The sequence below is a fragment of the Panthera tigris genome, chromosome F3 (genome assembly GCF_018350195.1).
Source record: "Panthera tigris isolate Pti1 chromosome F3, P.tigris_Pti1_mat1.1, whole genome shotgun sequence".
Classification (NCBI taxonomy): domain Eukaryota; kingdom Metazoa; phylum Chordata; class Mammalia; order Carnivora; family Felidae; genus Panthera; species Panthera tigris.
This window is the reverse complement of record NC_056678.1, coordinates 40,353,215-40,367,537: the sequence shown is the minus strand read 5'-3', so window position 1 is coordinate 40,367,537 and position 14,323 is coordinate 40,353,215. Positions and strand designations below refer to the sequence as shown.

The following is a 14,323-nucleotide window of genomic DNA, read 5'->3' as shown; positions in this document are numbered from 1 at the left end:
AGCCAAGCTACTGCTCTCCACAGGGAGGGGTCCCCTGGGAGCCGGCCCTGCCAGCTCTCGCTCCCTCGCCTTATTCTCTCGGGCACATTCTGTCCCTCGGCAAGTAGGATCATTGTCTCTTCTTGTTGGGTGAGAGCCTGGGGCCCTTGTGGGACCCTCCTATCTCCCAGGGCTGAGTGAGGGTGAGTCACAGGCTGGCAGCAGGGACACTGAGTTGGCAAACACATCAATCACTCCCTCTTAGAGCAGGAGCCAGGCTTGCTTGGGAGAAGGAGTCTATATCCCCTCTATCTTCCCTTCTCCTGGACTTTTCAAGAACAGAGGCCCAGCAGGCACTGCCAGAGGAGCCCAGCTGGCATATCTGGAAAGTGGCATTCGTAGTTGAGAAATGGGAGCAGGGGAGGGGGTCGAGCCTGACTTTGTAAGTCAGGGCAGTTACTAGGTGGAGCCATTGCTGTGCCCGTTTCCTCTCTGTAAAGCTCAAGTAAATGAAGTCCTACCACCTTTCCATCCTGTTGCAAGGGTTAATTAACTGCTGTTTTCCTGGTGCTTGGAGATGGTCAGATGAAAGCAGGGAGGAAGCACAGAAGCCATCATCCATCCATTGGTGGAAGTGGGGGTCTCAGCGGAAGATCTGCCCCTGCCCCCACCCCTGCTTCCAGGAAAACCATCATGTAGGCTTTGGTTATGGAGGCCTGCAGCTACTCAGACTCAGCTCTCGAATCACACAGAACCTGAGAAGTTGGAGCTCAATGGGTGCTTGGCTAGGATCTAATCCAACTGCCTTGACCCACGGGTGGGACAACCAAGGCCTGGAGAGGTGAAGACCGCCCCAGATCCCTCAGCGTGTCACAGCCCAGCTGAGACTGGAATTCAGGCCTCCCCACTATGAATCTGACATGCCATATTCACAACCCTTACTGCCTTTTGAGATAGGAATTCTCAGCCACTTCAGAGATGGGCAAGCTGAGGTTCAGTCAGGTTAAGAACTTGCCTGGGTCACACAGCCAGGTAAGGGGCAGAGCCAGGATTTGTTTCCAAAGTTCATGGCCAGAGTGTAAGGATTTTCCTCCATACCTGGCTGTTTTGGGGAACAGACTGCGTTAACTGTGGATTGGTAAAGATGATCTCTTTCTCTGCGTCAAGGGCAAGGATCCTATCCTGTTTCTTTCTGGCAGGTCCTCTGTAGTACCTGGCCCAGAGCCCTGCCTTGGCCCAGCCACATGGCTAACTGGGGAATACTGTGTTTGAGTTTCTCATGCCCTGTGGAAACTTCATACAACCCCAGCCCTCTCATCTGTAAAAGAGGGCCACCCAGGGGGCTTCGGGCTTGAGGTGGGCAGGGTCAGTTCTTCTCAGGGTGAGGGTCCTTAGCGCGTTGCCCATAAAACTCTGTCATGGATAGATTATCAACTACTGACATGTCAGTTAGGCAAGTTCAGCTGAGAAAGACTTGCTAGTGAATATTGGATTAATGTAGAGAAATGGGGTCAATAAACAGGACAAAGGCAGAATTCTCCCTGGTTGTAGTCCGGGGGATTCTCACTCTCAGGAGCACTGGCCTCGATTTAACTGAGCATAGTTGAGTGATTCAATATGGCAGTCCTCAAGGTATCTCTAGCCCAGACCTCCTGACTGATGATGCTTGGCATGGCTTCTCTCTTCTGCGAATCAGCTCCTGTCTGGGCAGGATGGTCTAGTTCAACCCACAACCAAAGAACATTTCACTTGATGTGCCTCCCAGAACACTTGAAGCTAAAGATGCGCTTCCTGATTTATAAGCAGGAAAATGTTTTCAAGTTGGAGCTGATAGAGAAGGAGATTATTGTCTTAATCCAGAAACATTCTCTGGATATCAAAATTGTGCACTTGCCTCAGCTTCATCTAGGACAAACCCCATTTACAGCTTGGGAATGGAAGGGCTGGGCCTTCCAGTGCCTCAAGCTCTGTGCCCCTCCTCATTCTGGTCTCAGCTGACCCAGAGGAAGGTATTCAAGGGACCCATTCTGAGGACCCCTCACCGGAGTCAAACAGCTTCCATGTTCTCACCAGAGGCGGCTATGGCCTGACATAATTATGTTTGGGCCCTGGCCTAGTAGAGGAGCCCTTTAAGGGAGGCTTGTTTTTATTACAAGGAGTGTGTGGGAAGATACCCTGACCCAGGGTTGCCAGATTTGGCAAATAAAAGTACAAGATCTGAATTTCAGGTAAACAACAAATAATCTTTTAGTATAAATATGTCCCAACTATTGTATTTCATTGCATTTTATTTGGTATCCCTGCCCTGACCCTATTAACCCTTACAGCTGAGTGAATTCTGCTTGAGTTTAGGAAGGGAAAAAATGGCCGCTCTCCTGCTTCTTTTGAGCTAGGCTGACTCCTCAAGGAAAGAGCAGGTTTGGTTGGAGGACAGGAGGAGGGAGGAAATTAAGGGATCCAAACTCACAGATCTCTTGCAGGTCCCTACAACATGGTCGTGGTGTTAAAATATTGAGATGCAAAACCAAACGAAACCAAACAAAAACCCCATATAAAAAGACCATCCAAAGTCTGGAGTAATGAAAACAAAACGGCATTAGATTAGGAGTTAGGAGGCCAGGGGTCTAGTCTGCTGTTGCATTAACCAGCTGTGTGACCCTCGATGAGTCTTACATCCTCTCCGGGCCTGGGTATCCTCAGTTGTAAAGCGTAAACCTCATTGGGGCCCTAATATTTCACTAGTCTGGTTCTGAGAACTGGAGCAGAATAGCAGAGCCTGTTTACCTGAGAAACTGGGCAGTAAGGATAAGAACTGCCCCATCCTTTGGCCCATCTCACCCAGCTCCTCCTTCTCCCTGAGGTTGGGACCCTGGGGCTCCTGCTGTCCTCTAGAAGGTACATGTCTCTGAAGAAGGAGGAGGTTGGAGTAGCCAGCAGAGTGTTGACTGGACCAACGACTTTCTTTGGATCAATCTTTTCTTTTCCTTGATGCTTTTTGTGCGTCTCACTAACTTAATGTTTTAAGTCCTATTTTATTATAAGACTCCCTCTGTTCAATGTTCTTAATTTGCAATATCAGCGACCCTAGATTCCAAGTGGTACAATTATATATTATATATAAATTATAATTTACACATATACTTAAATTAGAAGGCTATGGCTGATATAGGGGCGCCTGGGTGGCTCAGTCGGTGAAAGCGTCCGACTTCTGCTCAGGTCATGATCTCACTGTTAGTGGGTTCGAGCCCCGTGTCCGGCTCTGTGCTGACAGCTTGGAGCCTGGGGCCTGCTTCGGATTTTGTGCCTCCCTCTCTCTGCCCCTCCCCTGCTCGTGCTCTGTCTCTCTCTCTCTCTCTCTCTCTCTCAAAAATAAATAAACATTAAAACAAATTTTCTTAAATAAAAAATAAAGAAGGCTACGGCTGATATAGAATATAAGGTAAAATCAGAGGGTAACACCACTGCTTTTTAAATATTTTTAGAACTTTCATTTTGGAATGGCCTGCAGATCCTTTGCATATTTAAATAAAATATATGCTTCATGGGGACAGATCTTTGTTAACTGAAGTTCATGTGGTGTTTGTAATTGGAACGCCCGACTCATAAACCCTCTCCCTTGCCTGGGGCCCTGATACTCAGGGTAAGCAGCGCAGCCTCAAAGCAAATGGCACAAAACCTGGAGCTCCAAGAAGACGGTGCCCCCAGATTCCCGTGGAAAAGCAGCCTCCAGCCCTCTCTGCATAAGGAGTGAGGAGTGAGGTGCTCCAAGTGGTTAATATTGTTTCTGGTCAAACCCAGGCCATGACAAGAAAGAAACGAGACTGGTTTTCTCATATGGCTCCTAAAAGGACACTGACAGTTGTATTTTCTTTTTAAATCTAGAAAAATCTAAAACAGGTATCTGGGGATCTTTTGAACAATGGCAGAACTGCCGCAACATTCCGGGATATTCCAGGATTCAACTTGTCTTTTGACCTCCATGCTTCTCCCAGCTCGACTGCAAGTTCACTGAGGCCAAAGGCAGATGAATCTCTTCGCCTGTGTGTCCGCAGCGCGCCCAGCTCCCTGCCCCGCCCTGGAGTTGCTCAAGACGAGTTGGCTGACGGAGGGAACGTGAAGTATATGCAGGAAACAGTCCTTCGGCAGCTTTCAGAAACTGCCGAAACCCGCTGACGAGGCTTGTACAGACCCACCGCACCTCACCCTGCTCCCCTCACTCCCTGCTTTCTGCCACCATGTTGGTTTCACCAAAAGAGAGGAGAGGAAATCGTGGTGAGATTATCTCACCGCCACAGACCTGTATTACCTTTTGTCCCTCTCTCCTTCTTAAGTCCTGGCCCTGTTTGGTTTTGCCCAGTCCTTGGCTGATTATATGCCTGGCTCCAATATCAATTATTCCATTTCCTCCCTTCCTCACCCCCTCCTTCTGCCAAATCCTCATGTGTGCTCAGCTCTTCGCCGTTCCCATAGCCCCTCCTGAACTGAGAGGAGACAGGACGTGCCTCAGCAGCTGCCCTGACATGAGTCATGTCTGAAGTACCGCCAGCGAAGACGGAGCGAGAAGGGTTGGGCCTTAGGGTGCGGGAAAGGGAAGGAATTTTAATGGATTGTCAGAAAATAGGTGCGGGGAGGGGCGGGGCTGGTTTGGGAGCATCAGGAGCTGCTGAAATTGCTGAAGATTGAGTTGATTAGCCAGAAGAAATGCCCAACATGGGCCGTGTGGAGAATTCTTTTTTTTTTTTTTTAAAGAAACACCTCTGAAAGAGTTCCTTTGCGGTTCTTGGTGACAAATTTCCATGTGTAATGACCCCACACTGCCCATCTGATAACACTTCCCCGTTACTGTAACACCAACCTGTGGGTGAAGTACACACACAGATAGCTTTGTTCCCACTTTACAGATGAGAAAACTGATACTCAGAGAAGTTAAGAGGTGTATCCAAAGTCACAGAGCCACGGGAGTAGCAGAAGCCAGGCTAGAAGCTAAGCTTTCTAGGCTCTGAGGTGTAACAAAATATACGTAACGATGTGTAACATCTATCCTGTCAGCATGATTATTCATTCTGACTACTAGTCTCCTCCAGTGATCTGCCTTCCCTGGGTCTCATATAATCCTTTATACTGCATTACTAAGTCATTTTCTCTAAGTCAGATTCTGTCTGGTCATCACTCTTGGTGTCAGAGCACTTGATTCACATCTGAGCCTTGATCTGCCGGCTTATGGGCAGAGTCAACTGTCCATATGTTGCTCTGAGGGTATCAATTGACATCAAAAAATCAGGAAAAAAATGGGAGGGAAATACATTTGCCGGAAACCTAGTTAACGCCTCCCTTTAGTCCCTAACCTGTAACATGCAAGAAAGACAAATACTCCACAATTAGCCCCAGCAAGAACTTAGGAAGGGAGGATCACACTGACAATAAAAAGAACACCCAACTCGTAAACCCTCTTCCTTGCCCGGGACCCTGACGCTCAGGGGTGACATCTGTAAGCAATGTGACCTCAAAGCAAATAGCACTGAAACCTGGAGCTCCAAGAAGACAGTGCCCCAGATTCCCATGGAAAGGCAGTCTTTAGCCCCATCTGCATAATGCCTCACAAAAGAATTCCCAAGAACCATACAGGCTAATGTTAAAATTAGCAAAAATAAATGAAAGTCATAGAATTTGGAAACAGGGAGAAAACTTGGGTGTCACTTAGCCCAATACCCCTGATTTTGGAGTTGAAGAGAGCGCCAACGCTGGTTTGTATGGTTGAACCAGAGCATTTACCACAGAGCTTGGTGCAGAGGTAGGGCTAAATAAATATTTGTTCAGTGATGGATGGATGGGCATAGTGATTGCTTTGAAATCACAAAGAAAGACAGTGACAGGGCCAAGATTAAAGGATCTAGAATAATCTCTACCTGTGTTCGTTTTAAAACTGACCTGAAGACTAATTATCATCAGTTTTTTTTCCACGCACATTATTTCATTGAATCCTGATGATGACCACGCGAGGACGACTTTGTTATGTCCATTTTATATGTGAAGAAACTGAGGCCCAGAGGTAGAATTATCTTGCCCAGGGTCACATGCTCGGTGAGTAGCAGAGCTCCGATTTGAATCCAGATGTATCCAACTTACAGACACTCCACACCCAACTTAGGGCTCGAACTCATGACCCTGAGATCAAGAGTTGCATGCTCCACCAACTGAGCCAGCCAGGCGCCCCTGTCCACCTTATAAACTCAAGCAATGCTCCATTCCGGCATGTGCCCTCTTATCCAAGAGTCACTGCAGGGGACATGCTCTCCTAGCCCCAGGAGACTTCTAGAGCATTCTCCTTGGTCATCAGCACATATTGAGCAGAGAGGTCCCTTCAGGAGTTTCCTAGCAACATTTAAGTTAATCCACAAATGGACCTCAAGAATTCAAACTTCTCTCAAATCCATGATCATATCAGACATTTTGGAAAATGGACTTAAAAATATGCTGTTTTCTTTATGCTTTTTCTACAATGTTCTCATGTGGGACATTTGGAAATATCCAATCAGCCCAAACAGGAGCCTGCACTAACAGCCATCTATGAAATAATGGCCAAGCAAATGGACCTGGTCCTGGTTGGCGGGCCTCACCTCATGGACCAAAGCAGCCCCCTTCCACCCTGTATCACTCTTCTCAGCAACCAATGCAGGTTTGCTCCGTCATAAACCCTAAACCACTCCCCAACACCCCAGGTCTTTTTGAATGCACGCAGCTCCTTACCGGATATCCCCATGAGCCATTCCCCGCCTGGAACTTGGAATAGTAGCTGCTCCGGCTGGTGGTCCCATAGTTGTTGTAATTGTCGGCCAAGCCATCATACATGGAACCTTGAGGACAAAGGCAGGGCGTTAGGACAGTGATGGCCACGCTCTTCACTCGCCTCTCCTCCCCACAGCGTCGCCTCTGTATCCAGGTACACCATACCCCATGGAGGAGACCAGGTGTGAGCTCTTGAAGGAGCAGGATAGGAAATGTATCATCTACTTGCCTTCTCCGTCTCTCCGCTCTACCTCCTCCACAGCCAGGGCCGAGGAAGGGCCCAGGCAGACTGCGGCGGGGACAGCTTTGCAAACCAGCTGAGCCCTTCCTGGGCTGACTAACTGTCTCCCTGGGCTTGGGGTGACTTGACATCTACAGGTCAGGAGTTGGCCTGGAGGGCCTCGGAGCACCGCCATTCCATTCAAGGGAATCACGACTCCGTGTTCCACAAGGATAAGCTTCCCACTGGGGGAAGCCTGGTAGGATCTCAGCATTCCAGGTCCAGAGTCCCAAGGTCAGGGCCACAGAGCCTTGAGGGCTGATTAGAGGCCAGTTCAGGGCAGGACTCTTGTTTCAAACGTCAGCCCGGCCCCCAAGAGTGACGAGGTGATCTTTTGTCCTTTCCTTCATCCTCTAGGTGCTCCAGATGGTGAAGTGGGGAGGGTGGCCATCAACCTCAAAGGCCCCAGTGAGGATTAATTAATGTTTTCGGAGTGCTTGGAGACCCACAAATGATAGGCTCCGCGAGAGGATAGAGTGTCATTAGGGTTATTAGCGGCAAAATGGCTTTGAATCACAGAAATCGGAACTGGGTTTTGGGCTGCTGGTAGGGCTACCTTCCCTTCTCCCCTTCACCAGATGGCAAGTGGCCTCCAAAGGATCGTCCCAACACTGCAAAAGCTAGTCTGTTCGCTGTCTCACTGTCCTTGAAACACGGCTGACCGTGACATGGCCATGACTTTGCTCATACCGTGTCCCTTGCGGAGTCTGCCTTCCCCTATCAGTCACAACATTCAGATCTCACCTATTTTTCAAGGCCAAGCTCACGACCTCACCCCTTTGCGGAAGCCTCTTCTGACCAACCCTGCCCAAGGCAATCTCTTCTATCTCTAAACACACAGTGCCCTGCTGTCTGTACCCTGACTCACATCTTGCTTACCGTCCCATTCCCTACACTGGGACCTGCATGAGGGAAAAGTCATGGCTGTATGGTCTGGACATCCAGAGCAAGGCTTGCCCCACACTCTTACTAGCTCTGGGAAAAAAGGAAGGTGGGATCCAGTGACAGCCTCCTAAGGGGGAGGGCCACTTCTTTTCTCTGAAGTGATGGTCAGACTCCAGCATCTGAAACCTTGTCTAGGGGGAAGGGTTTGACAGTGATCTTTCCCAGCCAGATTAGCTCCTTCCCCATCCACCATACCCACTCAGACTCCCACATCTTTTGGGGATGGTGGGGGGACTGGAGTATCTGGGCTGAGGGCAGATGGAATAGCAGAGGGGCAGCTTTGGAATGTGGCAGGCATCTCTGCGTGGTGCCACCTCCTCTCTCGAAAGCCAGCCAGACGACCACCCCATAGCACACAGAAGGGGCACTGCCCCCGATTACCACTCCCCCATCATGGAGGACCAATAGGCCATTAAAGTTACTGGCTGTGGCAGAGACAGTTTGCCCTGGGAGCCTACAGGTGTTGACCTTGGTCTTGGCTCTGACATTTGGGCAAGTCACTTGCTCTCCCTGGACCTCAGCTTCTTCTGTAAAAAGAAGGGGTTGGCTTCTATACACCCCAAAGGCCGCATACAGCTCCAGTGTTCCATGACTGTATGATTATAGTAACCCATGCCCCATGGCATTCAGAGAAGCTTGTAAGGAAGACGGGGAGACATCAAAGGCTACACCAGCACCTCCTTTGCTGCCTGCCTCAGGTCCTCCTAGAGGTGTCCTGCAGGCCCAGGCCTGACTCCTGACGGGGACTCTCCCTGAGCCTCTGACCTACTGTAAGCTCCTCTATTGAGCATACACAGCTTGTTCCTCTCCCTTTCTCAGGAAGCTGCACCCCCTGCCCCCCGAAAGGCTGCCTTTGTTAGGAGGAGTCTGGAAGCAATCTCATGGGCTCAGACGCCCAGAAGCAGCTTACACCAGGGAAGGGGCTGCAGCCAGGACCTTAGGCATGCATGGTCAGGGCCCGGGGCAGCTGACAGCAGGTCTCGTCTGACTCTCCTCCATCCGGCCTACTTCTATCATCCCTTCCAGGGTTTGGCAGGCCGGCGTTCACTTGGCTGTTGCCCCATGAGCAGGGATCTCTCATCCAAGGGCAGGTGTGGGTCAGCCAGCTGCTGTCAGATGGAAAATTTGGGGTGGCGATGGAGAGTTCTATGGAGCCCCAGGGAGGCCTTCTGCTAGGGGAGGCATCCCCGGGAGGCTCAGTGGAAGGCAGGCTCCCATGGGGCCTCTATTCTTTCTCAAAAGGGAATCTGTCAGCAGTGACATCACTCACCCTCTCGGTCATCAGATGAAGCATCGTTTCCCTCTATGCCCTGCATCTGCCTGCCTCCCTCTCACATAATCTTCTCCATGTGGGAGGTAGGGAGTTCTCTGTCAAGGAGGCAGGGGTGAATAGGACCTCTGGAATGTCCTATAACTCCAAAGCCGGTCCCTGTGTCCTAGTGGTGACTTTAGTGATGGCAGGTGTGGGCTATAGCACTCCCTACTGGTGGGGCCAAGGTCTCCAGGTCCTTCCAGGTGGCTCCTGAAGGCACCCCCTAAGATCCGTCTGCAATTGGGGGTCAGATCACTTGACTCCCACCTTAAGATGCTTTGCTTGGCTTCCTTGTGAGAACGAGGCTGCCATCACAACAGCCAGTGCTGCCTCTCTGGCAGAAAGGTAGCTGCACTTGGGGGCCAAGGTTCTGAGCTAAAGGAGGAGTCCAGAGAACTTACCTAACTGAAGTCACACTCCGTATTGTGCCCGATGACCAATGAGGTGCAGGAAGGAGGTGAGCTCTGTTCGTAAGAGCGCTGCTCCCCTCTCCTGACCCTAGGGTGTCTGGCTGGTACACACTGCCTTTGGAAAGTCAGGCTCAACACCAAGAACATGGGGGTTCTCAATGACAGTAATAGTAATAGCTCTGAAAGCTTTCACTTCTCCATCTAGTCCTCTGACTTCTCCAGAACTCATTTCTAAGAAGCCTTTCCTGATTAACTCTACCTGGTCCCATGACCCTGGTTGACTGCCTCCTTGGAATAAGGGCACGGAAAGGTGTAATCAGTTCTCCATCTCATGACTGTGCCAGTGTCCATCGTCATGTATTTTGGGCACTCACTGAGGCAAGAATTGTGTCTCTTCTTTCCCTGGGATCTTGGGCACAGGGCGTGGCTCTGGGCGGGGCTGGGCCGAACCTGGACTGAGCTGGCCTTTTTTGTCAACCAGTTCTCCTTACCCACCCCTCATGGTGGAGGTGCTTAGATTTCTGGTGCCTAGAGGCTCCACATCCCCCAAATTGCAGCATGGGATCAGGGTCCTTGAAGGCTTACTCAACCAGGCCCTCCTCCCACCCAAAGAGGTCCCTGGGGGCAGCTGGGGGGGGGGGTTGCTGGGTAATCCAGGAAGACAGAGGGTCTGAGAACAGCTTTAGAACAGGCACAGCCACCTCCTTGAGGAGGATTCTTGGTGTCAGGAGTGGTAAGGGGAGGTGATCCCAGCACCCAGCTCACCCCACAGAATCACCCCTACTCTTGTATCTGAGTGCTTGCATTCCCACTGTTTTCTCTAGAAGGGCACACACGCCGTAAACAAAGTTGGTGGCTTCTCAGTAAAGCCGGCTGCCGGCTCAGCTTGTGCATTGTCCCCAGGAGACAACCCACTCACAGAACCCCAAGGTCAAAGAGCAGATGTCTCAGAGAATGTATCGCTTTCTTCAGCATACAAGCCATTCCAGCGGCTCTGTCCACACAGCTTGTCTCAGCTTGTGTCAGTGTTTCAGGGCGTAAAGCCCTCTCAGAAAATCTACCACTCACACCATCAGCGTCCCTGGATGCTGCTTCCCTTTGGTGCCTGAGATGATTATCTGATTCTCTCTTGTGTCATAGGGGCAACCCAAGCTTTCTCGCCTACCGAAGCTTTGAAAAGAGAGGCAGCTTCTTTGTTAGGATATATGGACTTCTCTCTCCAATGAGGACAGGCAAACCTTTGCAGGGATGACTCATCCTTTTCCACCTCCAAGCTTTCAAATAGGTCACACCCACCGCACCTGAAACATTCTTTCTCTTCTTCTCAGCCAAACCCTCTCCCTGCATTCAAAACCTTGCACAAAAATCAGCTTCTCCTACAGGTGACTCCACCCAGTGCTCTGGGCATTCCAAAGTGCACCCAGCTCATGGCACTCTAGCATAACCATGCCAGCTTTCTGTCCAACTGCTCTACTCACTCCGCGCTGGTTTGTGTGTTCCTTGGAGTGTGGCTTCTGTACATTGTGTGGGTATGTGGCTACGTGGGCGTGTGTGTGTGTGTGTGCACGCGTGTGCACCTATGGGCCCTTCTCCCAGAAAGCAGGCTCTAGATGTCCCCAGTTAGGCTGGGAACTCCCTGAAGTGAGAGATCTCCTGCTCGTACTAGATCGCCACCCCACTCCTGACCCCAGGACCAGGGTCTACCTGGAGAAGGCACTCATGATCAACAGGCTGCCCTTAGGGACAGAGGTCATCTGAAACCTCTCTCCTCCACCCCTCCCCCCACCCCAGATGCCTCTCCCTTGCTAGTCAGGAAGGTTTGTCCCACAGCACACGGCCCTAGATGTATATCTACGGTTTGATCTGTATCCCTTAAGGTCGGTCGATGTCTCTTCTGGCTTCTACACTGTAAAGTCCATCTGTTCCTCAGCACAGAACCCTTGAGAAAGGAAGCAGCTCCTTACCTTCCAGCCCTGACAACGTCTTTCTCTCACCCCCTGAAATCTCTTCCACCTGTGGTGCTCCGTCAGGCTAGGCCCATAGCAAGAGGAATTTAAATGAGAGAATAAGAACTGCCAGAAGATACTTCTAGCACGATCTCCCTCAGAGATGTTCAAGATTGGGCAGTTTGGACTGTGCCCATGTGAACGTTCAGGTGCCCAAGGGAGGGGAATGGCCAGACACCCATTTCTTTCTGCCAGGGCCAGCTGGGAGCACTCTGGACATACATCTCCTATCTGGATGCTTTCATGAGCCTGAGGTGGGCAGAGAGTTCAGCACAACTGCACCAGGCACTTTGGCATGGTTCTTACTCTTCTTCTGGGCATGTGTACAGAGCAGAGATGCTGCTACAGCCTGTGTCCGCTCCTCTCCCTCACTAGCACATCTGCTTCTCTTTCTGATCATCTGTTCCTGGCCACCACTAAACCCAAGGATAGGGCAGAGAGTGGGAGCATCTTGTAGGGACAGGACTGGCACAGAGGGCAGAGCAGTGGTCTAGTGTGGGCAAAGGTCAGAATAGGACTCAGCCACCTGGCTGGGGATCCAGACTAAAAACTTGTCTTCAGCAATTACCATGTTAGATGTCTGTCCATCCTTTTGTGTGTGTGTGTGTGTGTGTGTGTGTGTGTGTGTGTGTGTATGTGCATCCCACGGGGCTGATCTTCATGCTGAATCTAAGTGTGAGTGAAAGATGGGGACCGGAACAACCATTCCGTAACTTTGTTGCACATCAGAATTGCCTGGGAACCTTTCAGAGTCCTGATGCCCACACTGTCCCCCATGTTCACTAAATCAGAATCTCTGAGGGTGGGACTCAAACATTTGCATTTTTTAAAATCCCCAGGTGATTTCAATGTAGAGGCAGGTTTGAGAGCAGCGGACTGGATGGCTTTTGGTATGTCAGGGTGTTTACAAGAGGGAAACCGTGAGTGACACACAGGGAGGAGAGGAGCCTTTTTGCAGGACAGCTGCAGCTGGTTTGGGGGGATGGCCTTCAGAGGTAGGGAGTGACACCATCTATTTCCAAAGACTGTTACCCATCATGGCACATGTTGGAAATGATCTAATCCAATCTCTTACAGTTGCAGAGACCCAGAGAGAGGCAGTGACTTGCCCCAGATCACACAGCAGTCAGCAATCCATCCAGGTAGAACTCAGATCTCCTGACACCAGGCTGGACTCTTGCCCTAGCACGAACTGCAAGGTGGTGTGTAAGTGTGTGCGTGTGTGTGTGTGTGTGTGTGTGTGTGTGTACACACATGTGTATGTGCATGGGTGTGGGTATTCGTGTGTATATGTGTATGCACACATGTGTGGTGTGTGCCTACAGAGAACTTCACATGAAGATATCTAACATTCTGCCATCTTACTTTGTCCAAACGTCACACACCTTCTAGCGGTCATACCTCATGGCAGGGGTAGTTGCCAGATTTTTAGGTCTGGAACAATTGGCTTCTTGATATTCACAATTTGGTGTGTGGGGAGAAACATTGATTTCTATATTTTTTTTAACCTCTGCCAACGAGCTTCGCAAAGGAGCAGGCTCCAGGGAAACCACATTTGCCATGAAACATTCTGGAATACTTGGCATTTTTGCATGTGTTGTAACAGGCAAACGGAAAGTCTGGTAAAACCTGAGCTTCAAGCCAAGATACGTTGTAAAGAAACAGGAATTGGTCCATTTGAAGTTTAATTAGGATGTTTCGCGGCTGGAATAAACTGAAGCCCAGACACCCTTCACTCGCTCCCGTGCCAGCTTCAGTCCCAAGAAAACAACCCCAGAAGTGATGCCTGTTTATGGTCTGCGGTCAGGAACAGACAACTTTCAAGAGGGTAGAATGAGCAGACCCTCACACAGGCAGAGGCTTATGCTGAGACACAGCCAAATGCAAATACAGAAATGCCAACAAACCTCCACCTGTACACGCCACGGCCACCAAGCCAGCACAAGCCTGCCCCCTAGGAGCTCCTCGAGTAGCAACTGCCCGGTGAGGGGTAGATGCAGGATGATGAAGGAGCGGGGTGGACAGACACCTCCCCTAGCCTAAGGTCGCCCCAACCCTATCTCTGATCAGGGAGAAATTCAGGTTTGGCCATGTTAAATAGGAAATGGTACTTGGGAGAAGAAAGGAGAAAATTGAAAGTAAAAATCACAGATGTCTAAGCAGGTAGTGAGACACACAAGAATGACGGGCTAGTCTTGGGACTTGCCTGGAAGGAGAAGGGATGTGGAACAGAAAGGTAGTGTCATTAAACTTGGTGTGTGATGAGTATTCATGGTAGAGGCAGTGGTGTGTGTGTGTGTGTGTGTGTGTGTGTGTGTGTGTGTGTTGAAGTTGGATCAAATGAGATGTGGGTTAAGTTTTAGGAAGAGATACCAAGGGAAGTTCTAAAGAACCTGAATGTGGGGGGCGCCTGAGTGGCTTAGTCGGTAAGCGTCTGACTTCAGCTCAGGTCATGATCTCATGGTTCGTGAGTTCGAGCCCCGCATCGGGCTCTGGGCTGATAGCTCAGAGCCTGGAGCCTCCTTCTGATTCTGTGTGTGTCTCTCTCTCTGCTCCTCCCCCACTCATACTCTGTCTCTCTCTCAAAAATAAATAAACATTAAAA

The 14,323-nt window shown here is 50.2% G+C and overlaps 1 protein-coding gene across 1 annotated transcript in view; it reads right to left on the bottom strand.

Annotated features, from left to right (window-relative positions):
- PKP1 (plakophilin 1) overlaps positions 1-14,323 on the bottom strand; it is a 48,310-nt gene that overhangs the window by 30,734 nt on the left and 3,253 nt on the right. Inside the window, exon 2 of the mRNA XM_042976690.1 lies at positions 6,727-6,833. Coding sequence (XP_042832624.1) covers positions 6,727-6,833 — 107 coding nt within the window. The remainder of the gene's footprint in view (positions 1-6,726; positions 6,834-14,323) is intronic.